General features: G+C 37.9%; 1 protein-coding gene and 2 pseudogenes across 7 annotated transcripts in view; all 3 read right to left on the bottom strand.

Moving 5' to 3' along the window:
* Positions 1 to 26026, bottom strand: part of RPRD2 (regulation of nuclear pre-mRNA domain containing 2) — a 96899-nt gene that overhangs the window by 37890 nt on the left and 32983 nt on the right. For all 7 annotated transcript variants that reach the window (XR_006059923.1, XM_060413749.1, XM_060413755.1 and 4 more), the window contains exon 2: positions 18081 to 18210. Coding sequence is in view for 6 of the 7 variants with exons in the window: in XM_060413749.1 (XP_060269732.1) it covers positions 18081 to 18210 (130 nt within the window). In the remaining variant the exon portion in view is untranslated. The remainder of the gene's footprint in view (positions 1 to 18080; positions 18211 to 26026) is intronic.
* On the bottom strand, positions 573 to 18148 carry LOC105605169 (large ribosomal subunit protein uL16-like; annotated as a pseudogene).
* Positions 18219 to 22411, bottom strand: LOC121817659 (protein-L-histidine N-pros-methyltransferase-like; annotated as a pseudogene).

Raw genomic sequence — 26026 nt, 5'->3', positions numbered from 1 at the left:
TCTAGGGCTAAAATCTTAAAAAAAGTCTTGTTCAACACTTTTAATTGGTAACATAAATGAGGTTATGGATGACATATTGAACTTTAATACTGGTTTATAAGTTTCATGAGTACCTTATATTTCTATGTCTGTATACATTCATGAGCATACTCATAATCAAAGTTTAAATTTCCATCCATCACCATACAGCTGACTCCCTTTATCCATTTCATACTTTACCACCTTCCCACTCTGGTAACCACTAGTTGGTCCTCTGTATCTATGTGTGTGTGTTTGGTTATTTATTTTTATTTTTAATTTTTAAAACACATTCTATATATGAGTGAAAACGTAAAGTACCTCTTTCTTTACCTGACTCATTTCACTTAGCATAGTATCCTCAAGGTCCATTTGTGTTATCACAAATGGCAAGATTTCATTTCTTAAATTTTATTTTTGACAGGAAATAGCATTTACTGGTGAGCATGATTAAGGAGGGGACAGTGCTGATGCTCGTGTGCAGGGCCCACCAGGGGACCACGATTAGGGATGGATTGACCCCACAGCCATCTGGCATTTATTGGGGAGCGTGATTAAGGAGGGGACAGCGCTGATGCTCGTGTGCAGGCCCCTGGACAGATGGCAGGCCCTGCACAGAGCATCAGCGCTGTCCCCTCCAGCACACCTATCTGGAGTCTATCAGCTCCAGCGCAAGACAACATCTTGTTGATGTGGATGACATGAAAGGGGTGGAGCTGCACTCCGGATGTGAAAATCATCTCTGCCACAGCTTTTCACTATGTACTTGTTGGCACAAATACGGGCAGCCTCCAGGGCTTCAGAGGAGAGCTGATCATACTCATCTGACACCATGTGGCCACAGAGTGGGAACTCATCCACTTTGGCCTTCTTATGCCCCAAGCCAAAGATGCGGATCTTAGCATTAGGGATACCTCGGCAGAAGCGGGACTTTGGGTATGGCTTGTTCTTATAATACTGGTAACACCGGGTGGGGCGGCGGCCCATGGCGACAACAGGATCTTCAGTGGCGCGCCGAAGGGAAAGAGATCATCTTTTTTTTTAAATGGTTGAGTGGTACTCCATTTTGTGTGTGTGTCTGTGTATATATATATCACATTTTTCTTTATCCAGTCAACCATCCATGGACACTTACGATGTTTTCATATCTTAGCTATTGTAAATAATGCTGTGATGGACGCAGGGGTGCATAAATCTTTTCCAATCAGTACTTTTGTATTCTTGGTATAAATACTCAGACCATACTGTAGTTTTCTTCTTAATTTTTTGAGGAATCTCCATACTGTTTTCCACAGTGGCTGCATGGATTTACACTCCCACCAGCAGTGTATGAGGATTCCATTTTTTTCAAATCCTCTCAAACACTTGTTATTTCATGCCTTTTTGAAAACAGTCATTCTAATGACTATCTATCTCACCGTGGTTTTTTTCATTTCCCTAACAATTCATAATGTTCAACATCGTCTGCCTATTGGCCATTTGTATATCTTCTCTGGAAAAAATATCCATTCAGCTCCTCTGCTCATTTTTTTAAAGCAAGTTACTGGTTTTTCTGTTGTTGAGTTGTATGGGTTGTTTATATTTTGGGTATTACCCCTTCTCAGATATTTGATTTGCAGATCTCTTCTCCCATTCAGTAGGCTATTGTTTCTGTTTTATTGATGGTTTTCCTTGTTGTACAGAAACTTTTTAGTTTGATGTAGTCCCATTTGTTTATTTTTCCTTTAGTACTGCTTGCCTGAGCAGACATATCCAGAAAAATAATGTTAAGACCAATGTCAGCATGTACAGCCTATGTTTTCTTCTAGGAGTTTTATGGTTTCAGATCTTACAATTAGTCTTTAATTCATTTTGAGTTAATTTTTGTGTACAGTATGAGTCCAGTGGCCTAGTTTAGCTTTTTTATGTCGCTCGTTTCTTACCCCACCATTTACTGAAGAGACCAGCTTTCCCCCACTGTATATTCTTTGCATCTCTGCTGTAAATTAGTTGTACATAAATGCATAGATTTCTGGGCTTTCAATTCTGTTTCATTGATCAATGTATCTGTTTTTCTATCAATACCATGCTGGTTTTTGTTACTGTGGCTTTGTAGTATCATTTGATATCAGGGTGTGTGATGCCTATAGTTTTGTGTTCTTTTTTCTCAGTATTGCTTTGGCTATTCAGGTTATTTTGTGGTTTCACATAAATTTTAGAATTTCTTTTCTGTTTTGGTGGAAAATACCCTTCGGATATTGATAGGGATTGCACTGAACCGATAGATTGCTTTAGGTAATATGAACACTTGACAATGTTAATTCTTTCAATCCATGAGCTTGAAATATCTTTCCATTTATTTGTGTCGTCAGTTATTTTCAACAATGTCTCATAGTTTTCAGTGCACAGGTCTTTCACCTCCTTGATTAAATTTATCCTAGGTATTTCATTCTTTTTTGTTGTGATTCTAAATGAGATTGCTTTTTCTCTTAATTTGCTTTTCTGCTATATCTCACTGTTAACACAGAAATGAAACTGATTTTTGTGTATTGATTCTGTATACTAAAACTTAACTGTATTTGTTTACTGCTTTGAATAGGCTTTTGGCGGAGTTTTTAGAATTTTCTCTATATAAAATTATGGCTTCCCTGGTGGCTCAACGGTAAAGAATCCGCCTGCAATGGAGGAGACACAGAGTCAAGCCCTGGGAAATTCCAAGGACAGAGGAACCTAGTGGGCTACAGTCCACAAGATCACTAAAGAACTGGACATTTGATTAAGTGACTAAACCAGAACTATATAAAATCATGTCACCCACAAATAGTGACAGCCACAAATATACTTCTTCTGTTCCAATACCTTTTATTTCTTTTTCCTGCCTAATTGCTCTGGTTAGAATTTCCAATACTATGTTGAATTAAGAATGGCAAGAGTATACATCGTTGCTTTGTTCCTACTCTTAGAAAGACAGCTCTCATTTCGTCACCACTGAGTATTATTTTAGTTGTGGATTTGTCATATACTGCCTATAATATTACGCTGAAAGATGTTCTTTCTGTACCCACTTTATTGAGAGTTTTTATAGCTGGGTGTTGAATTTTGTCAAGTGCTTTTTCTGCCTCTATTAAGATGATCATGTGTTTTAATTCTCCTTTTTGTTAATGTGATTATCATGTTGATTTACAGATGAACCACTCTTGCATCCTTGGAATATATCTCACACTGAATCATGGTGTATGATCCTTTTGATTTGGCTTCCTAATATATTTTTCTTCAGGAAAAACTGAAGAAGAACTGATTTATAATGTTGCTTTAATATCTGTTGTAAAGCAGTGTACTTTGGTTATACACACACACATATATGTTCTTTTTCCTTTTCTTTTCCATTATAGGTTATTACAAGGTATCGAATACAGTTCCCTGTGCTATACAGTAGGACCTTGTTGTTTATCCATTTTGTATATAGCAGAGTCTGTTAATCCCAACCTTCTTATTTATCTATTCCTTTTCCACCTTTGGTAACCATAAATTTGTTTTCTATACCTGTGAATCTGTTTTTATTTTGTAAATAAATTCATTGTATCATTTATAACTTCTATCTTCGTTATCCATTCATCTGCTGATGGACACTTAGGTGGCTTCCATGTCTTGGCTGTGGTAAAAAGTGCTGCTATGAACACTGGGGAATATGTATCTTTTAATTTTTAAGGAACTTCTATACTGTTCTCCATAGTAGCTGCACCAATTTACAGTTCCACTAACACTATAGGAGGGTTCCTTTTTCTCCACACTTTCTCCAGCATTTATTATTTGTAGACTTTTTGATGATGACCAGTTCTGTGTGAGGTGATTCTTCATTATTGTTTTGACTTGCATTTCTCTAATACAGTGATGCTGAGTATCTTTTCAGGTGCCTGTTAGCCATCTGGATGTTGTCCTTGGAGAAAACACAATTTTAAGTGTTCTGTCCATTTTTCGATAGTTGTTTTTTTTTTTAAATTGAGCTGAATGAGCTATATTCTGGAAAATTAACCCTTGTTAGTCACATTACTTGAAAATACTTTCTCCCAGTCCATAAGTTGTCTTTTCTTTTTGTTAATGGTTTCCTTTGCTGTACAAAAGCTTCTGAGCTTCATTACACCCCCATTTGTTTAGTTTTGCTTTTATTTTTTTTTGCCTTGGGATATTGACTAAAGAAAACATTTATGTCAGAGAATGTTTTGTCTATGTTTTCTTAAAGTTTCATGGTGTCAAGTCTTCCTCTTTAAGTCATTTTAGTGTCTTTCTGGGGGGGTGCTGGGCAGGGTTAACAGTTGTGGTGCATGGGCCTAATCGTCCTGTGGCATGTGCGATCTTCTTGGACCAGAGAGCAAACCTGTGTCACCTGCATCAGCAGACGGACTCCTAACCACTGGACCACCAGGAAAGCCCATTAATCATTCTTTAAATGAATAACGCAGTGGCATTCGTTATATCCACAACGTTGTACAATCACCAAACCTACTTCCAAAAACTTTCATTGCCGTAAACAAACTCTGTACCCATTAAACAATTAACTCCCTATTACTCCTTCCCTTCAGCTCCTGACAACTTCTAATCTACTCTCTGTCTCTATGGATTTACCCAAGACATTTTATAAAAATGGAACCACACAATTTGTTCTTTTGTGCCTAGCTTATGTCAGCATGTTTTCAAGGTTCATTCATGCATACTATGTATCAGATATGATACTATGTATCAATCATTTTTTTAAAAATCGTGGTAAAACAAACATAAAATTTACCATCTTAACCACTTTAAGAGTACAGCTCAGTAATATTATGTGCATTTACACTGCCATGCAATCAACCTCTAGAACTGTTCAGACTGAAAAACTGAAATTCTATATCCATTAAATAAGATCTCCCTATTTTCACTACAAACCACAACTGTACCTTCTGTTTCTATGGATTTGGCCACTGCAGTTATTTCATATAAACACAGTCATACAACAGTTATGCTTTTATGATTGGTTTCATTCAGCACAATGTCTTGTAAGAGTCATCTATGTTGTAACATGTGTCAGAATTGTTTCCTTTTTAAGGTTAAATGATACTGTTTTATATATATATCATATTTTATCTGCTAATCTGAAAATCCGGCTGGTTCCTTCTTCTGGTTATTTTAAATAGTGCTATTATGAACATGGATGTACAAATATCCATTCAATTTCCTGCTTTCATTTCTTTTTTTGTATATAATCAGGAATAGATTTGCTGGATCATATAGTAATTCTATGTTTAACTTTTTGAAGAACCATCAAACTGTTTTTCCATAGCAGCTGCACCATTTATACTTTCCTACAAAAGTTTTTCCCATCCTAACATTTGTTATTCTCTAGTTTTGTTTTTAAATTACAGTCATTCTAGTTGGTGTGAACTCTTTGGCTGCTTTTAAAATCTTTTTTGGTAATTTCATTAGAATGGATGACTAGGTGTAACTTTTTTAAAATTTATCCTGCTTAGTATATGTTGTGTTTCCCATCGTTTGAAGATTCATGTTTTACTTTGTTGTTTCTGGTTGGTTTGTTTTTTTAAATCACTTTCAGAGCATTCTCAGCCACTACCTCCCTCAAAGAACTCAGAAGTGCTCTCCTTCTGGATTCTCATTTGATTTTCATCAGTCCTCTCATTCTAATCTACATTTTGCCACTTCCTTCTCTCTACTGCTGCATTCTAATTTCTTCAAAACTATTTTTTAGCTTAATCTTTTTCTTTTCTAGAATTCCTCCTGGTTCTTTTGTCCAAGTATTTTACCCATTGTTCATTTTATTCCATTTAATCTTCTTTTAACATCTTTTATGACTGTCTTAGCTCTGTGAAGGAATCTTAATCTGCTGATTTTCCTTGCGGTGCTTTGCTTCCCAATGTACTTGGCAACCCTTGACTGTCAGCACATATTTTTTTGTTTGATCTATGAGATTCTTGGTGAACTAAGTAGGAAATGTGTTCCTTAAGAACAAACCTATACAGGAAGCCGCGGGTATTTATCACTCAAGACCTCTTTATTCCCTCTCCACAGCCCAGGTCACATGGTATTAGCAAGCTAGGCATACTAATTAATGTCAGCTCTGCCATTCCAATATGTCCACTGTTGCTGGTTCGGCTTATATTTTGTCAAGAATGTGATTGCTTTATAAAAAAGGACCCTTTAGAATAGATGGCTGGCCATGCAGCCAGAAGTCGTCCTAATTATTTGTAAATAATTTTTGCAGAGGTTGTAACATTTATTGTTGCTTCTTCAGCACCTACAAAGTGTTCACTAAATAGCAAATGAATGAATGACACCTAGACTTTGTCATTTTCAAACCCAACTATTCATTATGAAGTCCCAACAGCTATTCAACAAAATCCTCAAGTAAAATATGCTGGAGAAATAGCAACTGCTAGAAAATCATATAAATAAGACTAGAGTAAAATATAGTAAACAAAGCACGAGATGGGGAAACTAGATATGTTAGTTCTGGTTTTACTAAGAAGTCTTTGGGAACTAGGTTTCTTCATTTGTAGAATTATTTTTACTAGATAATTTGTTAGGTTTAAAATTCTTGGCTAGATTTGTTTTTCATTTATATGAACACAGAACTCTCAAACTCCCACAATATAACCATCTCTTGAATTTACAAATTCAACTAAAACAAAATCCAGAATAGCAGTTTTACTTACTTTGTGATTCTAGACCTCTATTTCAGCCATTACTGATCACAACCTCAATTTCTACAGAACATACAACTACTACCACATACACATACTAACAACCCTTGCCTTAGACCACTTTTAAAACAAAAAAATAAATTATTTCAAAGCACAAAGCTGATGAAGAGTGTAAGAAGAGGTGCCCAGCTATCAGAGTTAAAAGAAACAGAATTAGGAAATTTCCTGGCAGTCCAGTGGTTAGGACTCCAAGGGCCCAGGTTCAAGCCCTGGTTGGGGAACCGGGATCTCACAAGCCTTGTGCCAAAACCCAACAACAAACATGAACAACACAAAACCAAACAACTAACCAGAACCAAACAGCATAATCTTGTGCCTCACTCAGGGGAATATCTTTTCTTTATCAATATCTTATTTCTGGTACATCATCACAGTAATGTGCTGTATCTTGAAGCTTCTTAATAAATATTTGCCAACTGACCAAACAGAAGACCAAATAATGGGGTCAACTCAAGGAGCAGGTAGTCAACACTTAATCAGAATCCACCTTCCAATCTAGGGAACTCGGGTGCAATGCCTGGTCAGGGAACTAATATCTCACATGCTGCAGGGCTACTAAGCCCACGCACGGCAACAGGAGAAGCCCATGAGCCCCAACTATGGAGCCCTCGCTCTGCAACAGGAAGCCTGCACACGCCGTGACAAACACCAGAGCAGCCAAAGAAAAATTAAAAAACGCACTGCTCTGTATAGCCTAAATAACCCCCACTTATAAAAAGGAATCTTTTTTATTTGCCTGTAACATGTTTTCCCTAGTGTGTCACTTGTCTTTAATTTCAGGGTGTCTTCTATAATGTAGTTTCATTTTGATGTAATTAAATTTATACTTTTCTTTATTATCTGTTCTTTGGGTCTTAAGAGCTTTCTAAACTAACCCTTACAGTCAGGAAAATATTCTTTGTCTTTTAACATTTTAAAGTTTTGTTTTATATACTAGAGTAATTCATTTGGAATATGCTTTTGTGTACAGTATTGGGAAACATTTAACATTTAATTTTATTTCTTCCACACAGAAAGCCCGTGTCCCAGAATCACTTATTGAAGACTGCATCTTTCCCCCAACGAACTGTAATGCGACTTTTACCATTTACAGAGGTTCCATATAGGTATGGGTCCAGCTGTGGGATCTCTGTTTTGTTCCTTAAATCTATTTGTCTATCCTTGTATTAATATCATCCTCTTTTAATTACTATACCAAATAATAATTATTTTTTCCCTATATCAGGTTTTTATTGAGAATAATTTCATTTTTTTATTCATCACTTTGTCAAAAATACAGGTCATGAAATCATTATAGGCAGAGCTATTTCAGCCATCCCATCATCCCTCCACACACAATATCACTAAAAACATGTATTAGAAACTAAACCAAATAATAACTCTTGATGTTTCATAGGTTAGGACCTACTTGGTTGTTTTGTTAAACTTATTTATTTTTGGTTGGCCTGGGTCTTCACTGCTGCTTGCAGGCTTTGTCTCGCTGCAGTGAGCGGGGGCTACTCTGTGAGGTGCTCGGGCTTCTCAGTGTGCTCACTGCTCTAGCTGTGGAGCACAGGCTCTAGGCACACAGGCTTCAGCAACTGTGGCTCATGGGCTTAGAGCACTGGCTCAGAAGTTACAGCACAAAGGATTTAGATGCTCTGAGGGACGTGGAATCTTCCTGGACCAGGGGTTGGACCTGTGTTCCCTGCACTGGCAGGTGGATTCTTATCCACTGTACCACCAGGGAAGTCCCTTACTTGCTTTTTATCAACAGTTTTGGCTACTCCTAAGACACTGACTCTTCTATATGAATTTTACAATCAGTATAACAAATTTCTTAAAATATCCTATTGGGAACTTGATTAAAGTGTACTATATTTATATGATAACTTTCATCTTTTTGAAAGTTTATAGTTTTCTTCATAAAGGTCTCAACACACTTTTATTCTAGGTATTTAGAGCTTTTTTGTTACTGTTAGTAATATCATTTTATTATAAATGGTTATTTCTGATATACTGAAATGCTGCTGCTGCTAAGCCGCTTCAGTCGTGTCCGACTCTATGCAACCCCATAGACGGCAGCCCACCCGGCTCCCCCGTCCCTGGGATTCTCCAGATAAGAGAACCAGAGTGGGTTGCCATTCCCTTCTCCGACTAAAATGCTACTGATTCCTATATGTTGATTTGTATTCAGCAACCTCACTGAACCCTCATAACTCTGTAAATTCTCTTGGATTGCTTATGAAGATGATCACCAAGTTTCTATATCTTTTCACCCTATATGATTCTCTGGAAAACATTTTATACTTCAACAACTACAAGTCAAAATTTTCAAATTAAACAAAAATATAGTAAATATCATTCATACAAACACTGATTTAAAGTTATAAATGATATTTTGTTGAAACCAAATTGCAATGCAAATATGATACTGTATACAGTTTGAAACTTTTTAAGACCATAATACCATTATCATTCCGTTATTTCACCATTTTTATCCATTTGACCTACTACAAATTTCTTTAGCATATGCTAAAATTATTAGTGCCTTCAACTGATACAATTATTTATATTAAAGTCACCTTTAACCTTTCCTCATTAGCCCCTGATAAAGTAATACTGCCTTATACCAAAATACACACACACACAATAGAGCCACTGAAAATGACTCACAGAACTGCTAATAAGGTAATCATACGGATGATATTCAATATGCTTAGACAATCCAATGACGCTTTAACTATATCCATGGACCCACCAATGAATAACTAGGCCTATACATAAGAAACACAGCTTTCATAAGAAACAGGCACTCCATGGTATTTCCATCCATGCATCAAGCTAACCAACCACCTATGAATTGACAAGCATTGTGCTGGGAGCAGAAGCTCGAAGTCTGGGAGATAGAAACTGGTGACAAAAACCAAGTATATCAATTATAAAGTGGTGTGTTAGGGGCTATGACAAAAGAAGTGGTAGGTATAATGATAGCAAAGAACTGCTTAATCTAGACTGGGGAAGAAAAGTCAGGAAGGGTGGGGTAGGAGATGGGAGCGAGGCTCAACAGGGAAGGGACATACATGCACCTACGGCTGATTCATGTTGATACATGGCAGAGGCCAACACAATATTGTGGAGCAATTATCCTATCAAAAGTAAATACATTTAAATTCAAAAAAAAGATTAAGTAAAATTTGAAAAACAAGTTAGGAAAGGAAAACTTCTTGAGGATACTAGATCTATAAGAAAGGTGAAGGGATAGAGTCAATAAAATCTTACAGAACTGGGAATACTGTACTGCTCTATGATTGACTACACAATTTGTTCTACCAGGCTGCCAATTCAATTTTCAAAAGGAACCAACTTCTTAAATTCATTTACTTAAAACTGTAATTTGAAAACTGTTTAGTCCAAATAAATCTTATATTACAGAAAAGCTGCATATAATTACATATGATATATATTAACAGATACTTAGAAAGTAATATCCATGTAATCACAACCCAGGTCAAGAAATAATACACTACTGGCTACCTAGAGGACCTGAGTGGCTCCCTTCAAGATCACAATCCCTTCCATTTACCTGGGATGGTAGACTTTTTTACCTGTTTCCTTAATTTTGTGTTAAAAATAGGTTAAGTATAAACAAGGCTGTATACTGTCACCCTGCTTATTTAACTTATACAGAGTACATAATGCGAAATGCTGGACTGGATGAGGCACAAGCTGGAATCAAGACTGCCAGGAGAAATATCAATAACCTCAGATAGGCAGATGACACCACCCTTATGGCAGAAAGCAAAGGACTAAAGAGCCTCTTGATGAAAGTGAAAGAAGTGTGTTAAGTTGGCTTAAAACTCAACATTCAGAAAACTAAGATCATGCATCCAGTCCCATCACTTCATGGGAAATAGATGGGGAAACAAGGGAAAACAGTGTCAGACTTTATTTTTGGGGCTCCAAAATCACTGCAGATGGTGACTGCAGCCATGAAATTAAAAGACGTTTGCTCCTTGGAAGAAAAGTTATGACCAACCTAGACAGCATATTAAAAAGCAGAGACATTACTTTCCAACAAAAGTCCATCTAGTCAAAGCTATGGTTTTCCAGAAGTCATGTATGGATGTGAGAGCTGGACTATAAAGAAAGCTGAGCGCCAAAGAATTGATGCTTTTGAACTGTGGTGTTGGAGAAGACTCTTGGGAGTCCCCTGGATGGCAAGGAGATCCAACCTAAAGGTTCCTTTAGTCCATCCTAAAGGAAATCAGTCCTGAATATTCACTGGAAGGACTGATGCTGAAGCTGAAACTCCAATACTCTGGCCACCTGATACAAAGAACTGACTCACTGGAAAAGACCATGATGCTGGGAAAGATAGAAGGCAGGAGGAGAAGGGGATGGTTGGATGGCATCACCGACTCAACAGACACGAGTCTGAGTAAGCTCTGGGAGTTGGTGACGGACAGGGAAGCCTGATGTGCTGAGGTCCATGGGGTCACAACGACTCAGACATGACTGAGCGACTGAACTGACTGGCTGAAGTATAAACAATAGTTTATTTTTCTGCCAAACTTGAACTTTATATAAATGGATTCATACTATGTATACAGAAATATTCCTTTGTACTTCCAACCAGTATTTTGTGAGACTTCTCTATATCATTGCATATAACTGAAATCCATTAATTTTCTTTGCTGTTTGATATTCCAGTATGCCACAATTCATTCACCTTACTGTAAAAAGTGTTTCCAATTTTTTTTAATTAAGGTTTTCACTTTATTCTTCTGCTGCTGGACTGTGTGGTTTGCAGTCTTAGTTCTCCAACCAGGGACTGAACCTGGGCCCCCTGCAGTGGAAGCATGGAGTCCTCACCACTGAACTGCCAAGGAATTCCCCCAAATTTTTATTACCATAGACAAAGTTGGTATAAAAATTCCCTTCCACTGATCTTGCTGCAAATATGTAAGTTTCTCAGGGTTTGTAAAAGCTTAGGGTTGAAACTATAAGATCACAGGGTATATATAACAAACTTAAAAAAAAATGAGGTTGTTTTATACCAATCAACCCTCAAACCAACAGTATAAGAGAGCTTCCACTGTGCCACAATTTTGCTAATATTTGTACTGGTGGACTTAAAGATTTATCCTCATCTGGTGCAGATCTGTGCTAGTTATTGCTTTACTGCCTCTAAGCTCCAACACACCCTTTCTTGTACTGGGGCCAGACACTGAAAACTCTATTTCCCATTGGTTCAGAGTTGGACTCTGCCAACAGACAGCCCTGGAGTGACACTGAGAGGCTGGAAGAAGCAGTAGGGATTCCTCTTTCAGGGTTATATTTTCAAGTGGATCAGCACAGGGGCACCCTGGCAGCATTTCAGCACAGCTCTTGTAGTTCAGTGGTGAGTGCTCTCTGACCTGTTTCTGAACCACTAGTGACAGGTAGCAGATTCTTAGAGCCATCTACTCTTTCCTGAGGTCTGAATCTCAGCTTGGGGTGGGTTAGGGTGGGGGTAGTTATTTACTTTTCCCTCAGGTTCAGAAGTAGTAGCTGCTTTCAGCACATACTATTCCATATCACCTTAAGAGTTATTTTATTCTTTCTAATAGTTAGCTACCTTTTACCTACTTAATGGTCCTTTCCTACCCCCCCTCCCCCAAGTTAAGCTTCTTAAAATTTATTTTGGCTACACCTGTGGCATGTGGGATCTTAGTTCCTGACCACAGATCGAACCTGTGCCCCATGCATTGGAAGCGTGGAGTCTTAACCGCTGGACTGCCAGAAAAGCCCCTTAATGATCCATTATATTAAATTTTCCCTGTTTAAAATTACTGGTATGTGATTTCTCTCTCCTGATCAGGACTTAACGTATATGATATGTAACATTTCAGCAATTCTAGGGATACATGACATGTGCTATCAAAACAGACTGAATGCAAAAGGAGGTAAGAAAATAGAGCTATCTGCTATTAAGCCAGATATTAAAGGGATCTGCAGGAACACAAAACACTATTAAAACTATAAGTTTCAGTTATTAACATTTATTGTTTTAAAAGTCATTAATAAATATTTAAACAATTTCTGGCTTGATTTCTAATATAAGTGCCAGGTAAAACTAAAATCTTCAATATATTATCTTTTATTATTTGTGATTTTTTATATATTCCGTATATAAATCTCTTGTTGACTGCAGAATATTTTTCCCCACTCTGTGGCTTGTCTTTTCCTTCTTTATAGTGTCTTTTGATTAAATGGTAGGTCTTCATTTTAATGTAACTGACTTTATCAATCTTATGAGGTAAGGTCATGAGATATTCTCCTATCTTGTCTCCAGATTTGTAGCTCTTTCATATTTGTATTTAATATGAAATTGATTTTTGTGTATGACGTGCACAGGATCTAATCTTTCCTACACAGCAAATCTGCCCCAGCAATATTATGAAAAAGTTCTTTTTCACACAGAGACCAAGCATACATATTCACTGGTCTGTTTTTGACCTTGCATTATGTTCTACATGTTTCTTTGGTTATCTCTGGGCAAATATCATTCTGCTTTATTTATCATAGCTTTATAACCAGTCTTGAAACCTGGTAGAGCCTGTCTTCCCACCTTGTTACTCTTTAAGAGTTTCTCAGCTTTTTCTTCGTGGGGGAAGAAGAGGAGGGAGCTCTCTGCACTTCCATACAAAATTAAAAATCAATTTGTACTTTAGTTGCCCCCACTGCAAGCTGAGATAACTCCACTGCAGCAGTCATCACATTACTGGTCCACAACTATCCATGCTGTGTCCAGGCTACACCATGTGTTATTTGTTGTCTAAATCTCAGATCATTAACAGTGCAAAGCGCTTAGTAAATATACAACATATATTCCAGGAATTAATAAATTGTACAAAAACAAATAAATTTGTAAAATGGGGGGAAACTATTAAGATCTTAATTAAGATTGCATTGGACTTATAAATCAGTTTGGGAAGAAATGATATCATTAAATATTGAGTCTTCCCTATCCACAAATTATTTGTTTCAGTTTTCCATACTGTTTCTCAATTATGTTTTATAATTTTTTCAACGTGATCTTATACATCTTTTGTTAAGATTTCTAAATATAGCTGACTCTCTTTAATTGTAGATTTTATATTTGCAAATTCACCCATGTGCTAAAATTTATTTGTAACCCTAAAATTTAGTTCTCAGATATATTTTGTTTGGCTAGCAATAAATTTTTTAGAATATGACTTAGTTTCACACATTTAAAATTTGGGAAACTTCATATAGGAATCTAGATTTTGACCTAGCTTAAAAATGACAAAGTTTTTTGGAAAGTCTGACAACATATGTTGACACTGAAGTCATGTTTCTTTACGGCCATAGGCTAGAGCTGCATAGCTGCTGTTCCTTTCAGATGGATTTTTCCTTATAATCAACCCACTTCACTCACCTAGGTTACCTGCCTGGAATTTCTAAACATTTGCCCCTCCTAAATTAAAGTGATTAAAATGATAGCCTTAAATGAAGAGAAATGAATTTGCAAAAGTGTAACTGTGAACAGAAATTTAAAAGGGGGTAATGGTGGTTAGGATGCGGCTGTTTATGGAATACTAAAGCTCATATCCTAATATCCTCTCATTTATCATACAGTTTACCTCAAATGGTAAAGAATCTGCCTGCAATGAAGGAGACTTGGGTTTGACCCCTGGATCTGGAAGATTCCCTGGAGAAGGGAATGGCTACCAACTCCAATATTCGTGTCTGGAAAATTCCATGGACAGAGGAGCCTGGCAGGCCACAGTCCATAGGCGTGCAGAGTCGGACACGACTGTGCGACTAATACCATATTACAATCAATTTCTTTATAAGTGAAAATATATTCTGTTTCACTCGTAACAGTCTTCTACTCCTGATTCTATTACTATTTTAAAATATATACAAATAAATGACAGGGGAGCTTTGACTTCAATGTTCTTATAAACAATCATCTTGGATATTTTATCCTTCTACATTAAATATTATTAAGATTCTGACTGAGATTACAATGAATTTATAGTCTACATTTTGGGAAAGAATAACAATACCAGATCTTTCCCTTCAAAATTATATATCTATCGCTTCATTTACACACATTTTCTTTAATATCCTTTCAGTTCAGTCGCTCAGTCATGTTTGACTCTTTGCGACCCAATGAATAGCAGCACACCAGGCCTCCCTGTCCATCACCAACTCCCGCAGTTCACTCAGATTCACGTCCATCGAGTCCGTGATGCCATCCAGCCATCTCATCCTCTGTCGTCCCCTTCTCCTCCTGCCCCCAATCCCTCCCAGCATCAGAGTCTTTTCCAATGAGTCAACTCTTCGCATCAGGTGGCCAAAGTGCTGGAGTTTCAGCTTTAGCACCATTCCTTCCAAAGAAATCCCAGGGTTGATCTCCTTCAGAATGGACTGGTTGGATCTCCTTGCAGTCCAAGGGACTCTCAAGAGTCTTCTCCAACACCACAGTTCAAAAGCATCAATTCTTTGGCGCTCAGCCTTCTTCACAGTCCAACTCTCACATCCATACATGACCACAGGAAACACCATAGCCTTGACTAGACAGACCTTAGTCGGCAAAGTAATGTCTCTGCTTTTGAATATACTATCAAGTTCAAAAATTCTTCTCTGTAAAAGCTTCACATACTTATGTTATTTGGGGGTAAGGTTTCCTTACTTGGGGGACAGGAGGCATTACTTTGTGTTGCAAAAAGGATCTTTTTTCCCTAATTACATTTAAAAGAAAATAATCACAATTTAACCATTTGTTTCCAACTTCAATAAATTCTGCAATGTACATCCTTTGAAGAAAATTTTGCATTTCTGATTTTTTTCTTCAAGATAGATTTCTGAGTCACATTCCTGGGTCAAAGAGGATGGAGAGTTTATAGGCTCTCAATTCCTCGAGAATTTCTGGAGGACAGATCATTTTAAGCCTTTCAACAAATTCTGCCAAATGGCTTTCAAGAAAGGTTCTAATTTATACTCTCACCAGCAGTACAGAGACGTCTGGCTTCCATTAGTAAAAAGAACTCCATTCTTTTGATTAGTGTGAAAAGTTGCATTTAAACTTCTATTTCTTTGTACAGTTGAGTTGAAAATTCTTTTCTTTAATTTATGTCTTCTGCCTGTCTCCATTCTTTGCTAGTTTCTCTATCAGGATGTTAAGTGTCTTGTCCTTAGAGTGTTTAGTTTTTACAATACAAAAATAGTTCCAACAAACGAACAACTGGTTGCTAGTCCATGACTACTCAACACTGGCAGAGGCCCACAAAGGTGCACTGGGCCCATCAACAAACTTACAGGGAGAAGTTGGCCTTTATGCTTCATGGCAGAAGCAAGCCTTTCATAAATCCTCTAATTATATTGTTAATCGGTTACTATTAACATACACAGGAAGTCTACTGCTTTTCTATGTTGAACTTGAATCTGGCTATTTAACTGAACTTTCTTATTCATTGATTCTATGTAGGCCAAGGGTTTGCAAACTACAAACCTCAGGCCAAATCTGGTCTGCTGCCTGTTTTGTAAATAAAGTTTTATTGGAACACAGCCATAACCATTTGCTTATGTATCGTCTATGGCAGGTTTCATGATAGAACAGTAGAGTTGAGTAGTGGCAATAGAGATCCTATGACCTGCAAAGACTAAAATACTATCTGGTCTTTTATAGAAAAAGGTTGCCCACTCCTGATACAGGAAATCATATTATCTGCCAATAATGACAATTCTATCTCTTCTAAATGCATTCTTCTTACTTATTTAGAAATAAAGGGAATCTCAACCTAATGGTGAACAGTAATGATGATAAAGAGCATCGCTGTCCTGAAATGCTTTTACTATTTCACCATTAAGTGATTTTATTACAGGTTTCGGAAGATAACCTCCATTGAGTTGAAAACATTTTTGGGGCTTAGAATTTTATTTTAAAGGACAGTACTTTATTTTGAGATTATTCCATTCCTCTATTTTTCTGTGAAATAGTAACACAAAGTAGTTGTTCATAAAAAACTCTTTACATGGTAAAACAAAAGCTGGCAACCCTATATTAATCTATGAACTAGGTCATGAAACCTAAGTCTAAGAAACATTAGGTTAAGTTTTCCAGACTATAATGATATTTACAGCAGAAACCATAAGTGGAGATCATTTAGCACACTGCTTTTCTTACTCAAAATTATACTGAATTTACATATGTAAAGAGGCAGCACAGAACATAAGTTATGGGTCTAGACAGGCTTGGGTAGGGAACTCTGCCAAATACCATTACCCCCTACCTGCCCCCCCAACAGCTGTGAGAGCTTAGGCAAGCTATATAATCTTTCTAAGTCAGTTTTATTCTCCTTAAAATGGGGACAATAGTAGCAGCCACTTTAAATGTTGTTCTCAGGACTAAACAACCTGAAGTACACAGAGCACTTTGTAGAAGTATCTGGTCAATTATCAATTTTCAATAAACGTAGGTGCTATTACTGTTATTACTTTATGTTCTTCTGATGTGTGTATAAATCCTTATTACTTAGTACCTGAAAGTAAGACCACATCTTAATCTTTTGTGATACCAAAGCAGACCATCTCAAGTTTACAATCCAATGGAAGGGACAAGGATCATTCCATTGTGACTGGGTTAATACTAAGAAATGGGTCAATAAAATAGAATATTCATATATTCATACAATCACAACAAGTATATAATTTGAGGAAATATTTGGCTATTTTTATTTTTCCACATAACTGTTTATCCTTCAATTGTGTATACATGTGTATGCTTCTTGCACCAAGCCAACAACTTACAGATCTGTACGGAACACAAGGAAAACACTATTAATACGGGGCAAATAAGATCAAATACGAGTGCTCCAGCACTTTGGAAAATGCTGGATACAATTTTGCTAAGAATGGACTAAATCAATATGGAGTTAGGAGTAAATATTTTCATTTTTCCTAATTACACAGATTTCATGAAGGGGGCAAGATTTCAGAAAGACTGTAAGAAAAATGGAAATACATAAAAATCACAAAACAGAAGAAACAGAAAGAAGTACAATCAGAGAGTATGAACAGGAGATACATTCTCCTGGTTAAATAAGGAGAAAACAGGCAGAGCATAGATAACAGACAAGTTTTCAAAAAGGGAAGAAAAACTCTTTAAAAGAAAAATATGTGTATTACAAAAACAATTATAATGAACAATATAGACAAAATACCCTTGGATCTTCAAGCATGTACAACTTTTATAATTCTTACTAATGGGTAGAATGGGAAATTAAAATTCTGAATTTTCTAAGCTTAGATCCCAGAGAAGAGTGAGAATTTACTTACTTCACTAGAGCAGCTGCTTCAGGAAGTACATCAGCAAATGATTCACGGAATATGATTGCGTTTTTCCTTTTACAGTTCTGTATGACATCATTGGCAAGGTAAAAAAGATTCAAACGGTGGGGATACGCAGCTGGAGATGAGAAAAGACAATAAAGAAAACCAAATGAGTTAAGTTATACTTAGTGTAACTTACTCCAAACACAGACAGACAGACAAACTAATGGATCAGTTTACTGCACCTAATGCCTAAAAACCTTGACTGCTTTGGGTTAAGTTCCTGTTCAAAGCGTTCCTTTGAGCAGATTTCCACTTTACTTTGTATATGTTTGGCACTAAAAAATACATTAACTTTGGAGAAGCTAAAATAAAACTGTTCTCCCAAACATCTGGGAAGATTAAAAACTGAGCTGAAGTAGTTCAATTTGTTGCAAAAACACCAGGGTTAGTGGAAGGAGTGTGGGCTTTAGGATCCAATCAGAATGTGACCTTAGACAAACTGCTTAACCTCCTTTCCATTATTATTGTAGACAGACTCCTTTCACCTTCCCATCTACTGGAAGAGAGGCTCCGCTGCCACTTTCATCACCAGGTGAATGTACTGGGAAATAAGTAATTTGAGCCCCAAAACATACCTCAGTCAATCTTTCTTAAAGGTCCAAGGCAAGGCCTAATCTGTTTACTATCTGGAACCTTGAGCGAAGCAAACCCAAGTTTCATTATTATCCTGAACAATCTTAATGTCCATATGGATGATTCATCACATTTTCCAGTTTCAACCTCAAATTCAGTGACCTCCAAGAACCACTTCTTTCTACACTTTCAAATCACCCTTTCTGACCACAACCACCCACTCTATTCTGTCTGTCCTTCAATTTCATCAAGGTCTCTTTATTTTCTCCAACTCAGGTATAGTCTCTTAGAGTCTCTTCTAGTACTCAATTCTTTGCCAATCCCAGAGTCTTTTTGATCCATTATCTAAACCACTCATATTAAACCTGCATATACTTTTCATTCTCCCTACAGTTTATAGCCTATCACATGTATTCAACAAAATCCTAAATCTGGATCAATCCAACTGAATGTCTTTATTGCACCTATATTTCTGTCCCTGGGTTCTGCTGAAGAAAAATCACACCAAGAGTATTGAAACAATTCAGTCTCCTCCTCACTGGGCCCTCCTTCCACGTGTCTTTAATTAGCATCATTTCTAATTTGCTGTTGGACCTATTTCGAACTTTTACCACTCTTGTGATGCACCCTTACTTATACCACATTCTTTTTCACTCTTAGGAGATAACCTTAATACGCTATTTCACAGAGAAGCAGAAATCATTAGATGGAACTTATGTTCTCTCAAAAAATGTATCCATGGGGATTTCCCTGGTGGGCCAGTGGTTGGGAGTCTACATTTTCAATGTAGGGGGCACAGGTTTGATCCTTGGCTGGGGAACTAAAAGTCCATATGCCATAGGGCTCGGACAAAAAAAAAAAAAGAAAAAGGAACCCATATTTAGACCAGTCCAAATCAATTTACCCGAGTCGGTTAAGATCTTTCAGATTTAGGGATCTGAAAGAGTATTATATAGTCACTGTCTCCACTTTGATTTCTAGTAACTCCATAATTATAGGAGCTACCTTTTTTTCTGTACTTAAAAAACATGTAATCCACTATATGAGGAGTTTTATATAAAACATGCTATCTCATTTAAGCTGCCATCACTCCACTCACACGGCAGTTACTAAGGTTACCAATAAACTCCAACTTACTAAACCCAAAGGCGAGTTTTTTTTTCCCCACATTCAAAAAAAGCTTATTAGCATGATTGAAAACATTTTCTTGAATAATGACAGAATTTCTAAACATGAAAGAGGATCAGTGGCTATACTTTATAACCAGTATTTGCAACTGGAAAGACAGATTTATTGCCCAGTCTTCATTTTATTACAAACAACCCACATTTACTAGTTCCCTGTGAAGTCATGACTATTGCTTTGGGAATGAGTTCCTACTGCAATTAAGTATAAAAAATATCTTCCATAATTGGACTGTGACCTACATAATTGAGTAAAGAGTTAAACATCCTCGAAGAGTTGGGTTTTTTGTTTTTTAAAAAACATTCCTTTTACACACTACAAGGTAATAATTAGTATTTTGGCTTTAAAAAATCCTACATGATATTTAGAATGGCAGTCCCCAAAGGTCCTCCTTTCATATAACTGAACATGCAGACCCTCTTCCGGAGTGTACATTATCGGGGTGGACTCAGAAGACCTCAACCTCCATGTTTACATGGGTTTGAGAACAAAGACAGCATCATCCAGAACGTAGTAGTCATTATACATGTCGCCCTCACACGGGTATGGCAGTCTGGTGAAAGCTTCAATAACAAAACCAGCTTTTCTGAAAACATCTGGCAGACTATTCACTTGTTTTTCCCAATTCTGTTCCTTGATTTCCAAAATTTCCAATGGTTTATCCCATTTGCCACCTACGTTCTCCACATAGGGATGAAAAGGTAAGACCAAAGAAAGGATGACCCTGCCTCTGGTTGGCTCCAAGACATTTCTGATATCTTTTTAACAAAGTCAGAGAGTGATCACAACGGTCCAGCAAAAGCTGGTGACATCATACTAAAACCCTATCTTCTGCCATTCATTTATACCAAGCACTCTGTATTTCTTCTTCTATAGCTGCCATGTCATAGTTTCAGACAGCTCAGTGGCATAAATTTCTTCAAAGTGAGGGCTCATGAATTTTGTGACCTCTCCATCTCCAGCACCTAAAGCAAGAAGTCTATGGGTTTTCCAGTCTGGGTTAATTTTAAGCAGTCTCTGAAACGGATCTGGTGAAAACACAAACATTGAACCTCTTCCTAGCAACCCACTGATAGATGTTCTAGACATAAATAGGTTAAAAACAGTTGAACCAGTGATATAATTGGATAAACAGCCAGTCCGATTTCTCACTGCTGTTGTTTAAGAAGATCTGTGTTCCTTGATCAAGGTAACTCTGAACAGAGACAGCCTGGAGTGACTTACATAATTTCTCTCTGTTGCACACACACCACAGTGGTTCTTGTTCCTGCCGCCCGCGGCCACAGCCAAGGGCCCTGGCCACTCATCATGTTCACTTACAGGGAACAGGTGAGCGAGTTCCACAGGACTGACATCCTCCCACCAGCTACACGGACGCCAGGCTTAGGCACAGTCAGCCTGCGAGCAGCTCCACCCGCGGCTGGGGCCGGCCGCCACCTCCAGCTAATGTTGCCGCAGCCGCCCAGGCTCAAGCCATCGCACCCAACTCGCCCATCCAGCCCCTTCAGGGCCGAGGCAGGGGGTCAAGGTGAGATTTTTCTAAATGCTATTTCTAACGAGAAGTATCATTTCCACCAGGCTTTTGGTACACAGAATAATCTAATAAACCCTCTTTCGGTCTGTCTTAATCGCTCTCTTAGTTCTCCTCTGATGTCTCTAGCTACTCCTCCATATATATACACAGGGGGCATGTACAGTTATAGGCAGCTCTGCCTGTGATCCTCCTCCTTTAAATGCTGATGCTTCCCAAGGTTCTCTCCTGAGCACTCTTCTTGATTTGTCAGTAGCATAGTGTTTTAAGATTTCAGGTTAGAAATCAGGCTGTTCCATTCCTGGCTTTGTCACCTACTAGCTTTAGCTGCTACTGCTGCTGCTAAGTCTCTTCAGTCATGTCTGACTCTGTGTGACCCCATAGATGGCAGCCCACCAGGCTCCCCTGTCCCTGGGATTCTCCAGGCAAGAACACTGGAGTGGGCTACCATTTCCTTCTCCAATGCATGAAAGTGAAAAGTGAAAGTGAAGTTGCTCAGTCGTGTCACGACCCCATGGACTGCAGCCCACCAGGCTCCTCTGTCCATGGTATTTTCCAGGCAAGAGCACTGGAGTGGGGTGCCATGGCTTATACATTACCTAACTCTTCTGTATGTTACCTTTTTCCTTTGAGAAATGACAACTTCGTGGGTTGTTAAAAGAATTGAATAATAAAATCATGTCTGTAAACCATTTAGAATAACACTCAGTCAACAGAAAATGGAATGCTATCAGCAGAACTATCCACATTTAACTACTACCACCTGTGTATCAATGACTCCAACATCCACAGATTTCATGTCTGGATCTCCCTTACCAGTCAATGCACACATCTACTTCAACATCTCAGAGGCACCCTGAACTTGATTTCTCAATATTTTATTAACAATCTTCCTCCTCATCCATCTGTTACTGTTCTTATATTGAGCCAGGATTTCAGCAGTCTTTTTTGGCTCTTCTTTCTCTCTACCTAATCCTTGCCCCATTTTGATAAATCTGCAAGTCCAACCAATTTTGTCTCTAATATACGCCAAATTTATTTCCTCTTCTCCTTTTCTTCCTACCACTGCTCTTTGCTGGGTTATCACTTTTGACCTAGACAACTACTGCAATAACATCTTAACTGTTTATCTTGCCTTGGACCTAATCTTCTCAAATTTATTCTATACACTGTTGGCCAAATTCATCTTCTAATATGTAAACATCATCCAATTATTTCTCATATGAAATCTGTCAATGATTTCCAACTGCTTATTAGAAAATGTCCAAACACCTTCAGTTCAGTCGCTCAGTTGTGTCCAACTCTTTGCAACCCCATGGACTGCAGCACACCAGGCCTCCCTGTCCATCACCAACTCTTGCAGTTTACTCAAACTCATGTCCATTAAGGCGGTGATGCCATCCAACCATCTCATCCTCTGTCATCCCCTTCTCCTCCTGCCCTCAATCTTTCCCAGCATCAGGGTCTTTTCCAATGAGTCAGTTCTTCATATCAGGTGGCCAAACTTTGGCATCAGTTCTTCCAGTGAATATTCAGGACTGATTTAATTTAGGATGGACTAAAGGAACCTTTAGGTTGGATCTCCTTGCAGTCCAAGGGACTCTCAAGAGTCTTCTCCAACACCATAGTTCTTTTAGCATCAATTCTTTGGTGCTCAGCTTTCTTTACAGTCCAGCTCTCACATCATTACATGACTACTGGAAAAACCATAGCTCTGACTAGATGGACCTTTGTTGGCAAAGTAATGTCTCTGCTTCTTAATATGCTCTTTAGGTCAAACACCTTAGTTTTCACTCATTTTCTGGATTTTTACCTTCTCTTCCAGTCTCATCTCTTCCCCTTCAAAGTTCTACCTTTAATGAATTACTCACAGTCCCCAGAAACACCTCACAAAGAATTTTCCTTTTCTATGATAACCTATCCAACATAATCTTCAGTGTTTTCTACTCACTCATAGAAAAAAGCCCCAAATTTTAAATTTAACTCATGTCAGATTCTGACCCCTCTCCACCTCATCTCTACTTTTCCCCAGAATGAATCATCCCAAAGTTTTGTGTTCTTTTTCTTTTCTTTTTGAGCATGCCCCATGGCTTGTGGGATCTTAGTTTCCCCCAACCAGGGACTGAATTGAGGCCCTTTGCAATGAAAATACAAAGTTCTAACCAGACAATTCCCACCCTCAACTACTACTGGAGAGATTAAGAGACTCAAGGTTTAGAGCAATCTAATATAACTAATCTGTGTTCCTGAAATGGATACAGGTTTGGACGTCAGCTGTAAACCACATTTCTGGATCAACTGAAGAAATTTGAATGTGGTCTGGGGCTAGAGAAAATGAAAATTTACGGAAATGGAAATAAAGAAATAATCAACTGGGGGGAAAAAACTAATTACAGAATGATCTCGTGTTAGAAAAAAATCAATGAAAGAGATCAGAAAGAATATGGAATTAAGTTTTAAGAGGACAGATCTCCAGTTTTTTCCCTTTTACCTACCTGTATTCTAATTTTCTATTAATATGATACATTTTTGATCCTTTCATAACTGATTAAGGAAATATAATAATTTCTGTCCAAAAAGTTTAACTGATTGTCTTGAAATAATTTGTATCTCAGCCTGGATCTGTTCTTTGAACTTCAGACTCAGATACCCAAATGCCTAACCAATGGCTCTCTTGGTTTAATACACAGCTCAGACTCAACATGTGATGTTTTGATTTCTTAATTCTCTCCTCTCCTACAGTCTTCTCCATCTCTGTAAATGGCATTTCTTCTGCGGTGGCTTTTCTCAGCCAAAAATCAAGTTATCTTTGACTCCTCTCTTTCACATTACATATCCAATCAAAATACACATCTCATTAATGCTACTTTTTGAAATATTTACAGATTTAGGAAGTTACAAATGTGGGAAGGAAGAAGGTTAGAAATAAACTCTGTGGTGCTGGATCGTAATTGGAAGTTTGGTATGAATTCATAGTTATATACAGAAAACATACAGTGAATAAACGTATGTGTCTACATACAACTATTTCTTAAATCTCTCCACTGAAAAGGCCTAGAAGTAATAATATCCCAGGCACCTAATACCGAGATCTTTGTTTCTTAGAGGAACCAGGAGAAATGGCTGGTTCCAGGCCAGGAAAGAAAGTCACAATACAAGAGCTGAGAACATCTTATTCTAGTAAAGTGCACAAAGAGTGATGCCAAAGAAAACAGGCCCGACCCGCAAGAGGCTCCCACTGGGCAAATCTACTGAATGGATAAACTGTGTCAAAATCAATACTAGTAAAAGACTATGACCAACTGAATAAAGTAGCAATCCATGAACACATAGTGATGAAAGTAATTAAAGAAATACACCGGAAGGGGAAAAGCCCGCCTTATAATCAAATGCCAACCTATATATGTGTAAGGAATGAAGGAATTAAAAACCAATATGTGGCAAACATCACACCAAAAACTGACTCAAGCAACAATCACGAATGGATGCTAAACCTGGTGAGAGACAGTTTAATGCAGAATAGGATTATTTGTAAAGTCTCAAACTTCTTGCCCACAAAACTGACAGATTAACATTTAGTTCAGTTCAGTTCAGTTCAGTCGCTCAGTCGTGTCCGACTCTTTGTGACTCCATGAATCGCAGCACGCCAGGCCTCCCTGTCCATCACCAACTCCCGGAGTTCACTCAGACTCACATCCATTGAGTCAGTGATGCCATCCAGCCATCTCATCCTCTGTCGTCCCCTTCTGCTCCTGCCCCAATGAACTGTGTCAATGTTCATTTCCTGATTTTGGTGGCTGTACAGATGTTACACAACAACTGTTGCAATGTAGTGAACTGTGTCTTCCCGAAATTTACATGTCTTCCCAAATTCACATGTTGAAGTCCCTAACCCCCAATGTTCAACAGTATGTGAACCATGAACTTCTAGATGTTCAAGCTGGATTTAGAAAAGGCAGAGGAACCAGAGATCAAATTGTCAACATTTGCTGGATTATCAAAACAGCAAGAGGATTCCAGAAAATCATCTACTTCTGCTTTACTGACTACGCCAAAGCTTTTGACTGTGTGGATCACAATAAACTGTGGAAAATTCTGAAAGAGATGGGAATACCAGACCACCTGAACTGCCTCTTGAGAAACCTGAATGCCGGTCAGGAAGTAACAGTTAGAACTGGACATGGAACAATAGACTGGTTCCAAACAGGGAAAGGAGTATGTCAAGGCTGTATATTGTCACCCTGCTTATTTAACTTATATGCAGAGTACATCATGTGAAATGCTGGGCTGGATGAAGTACAAGCTGGAATTAAGATTGCCGGGAGAAATATCAATAACCTCAGATATGCAGATGACACCACCCTTATGGCAGAAAGCAAAGAAGAACTAAAGAGCCTCTTGGTGAAAGTGAAAGAAGAGAGTGAAAAGGTTGGCTTAAAGCTCAACGTTCAGAAAACTAAGATCATGGCATCTGGGCCCATCACTTCATGGCAAATAGATGGGGAAACAGTGGAAAACAGTGACAGATTTTAATTTTGGGGGCTCCGAAAATCACTGCAGATGGTGACTGCAGCCATGAAATTAAAAGATGCTTACTCCT

Source organism: Ovis aries, chromosome 1 (genome assembly GCF_016772045.2).
Source record: "Ovis aries strain OAR_USU_Benz2616 breed Rambouillet chromosome 1, ARS-UI_Ramb_v3.0, whole genome shotgun sequence".
In the NCBI taxonomy this organism is placed as follows: domain Eukaryota; kingdom Metazoa; phylum Chordata; class Mammalia; order Artiodactyla; family Bovidae; genus Ovis; species Ovis aries.
This window is presented reverse-complemented; position numbering and strand designations above follow the sequence as displayed.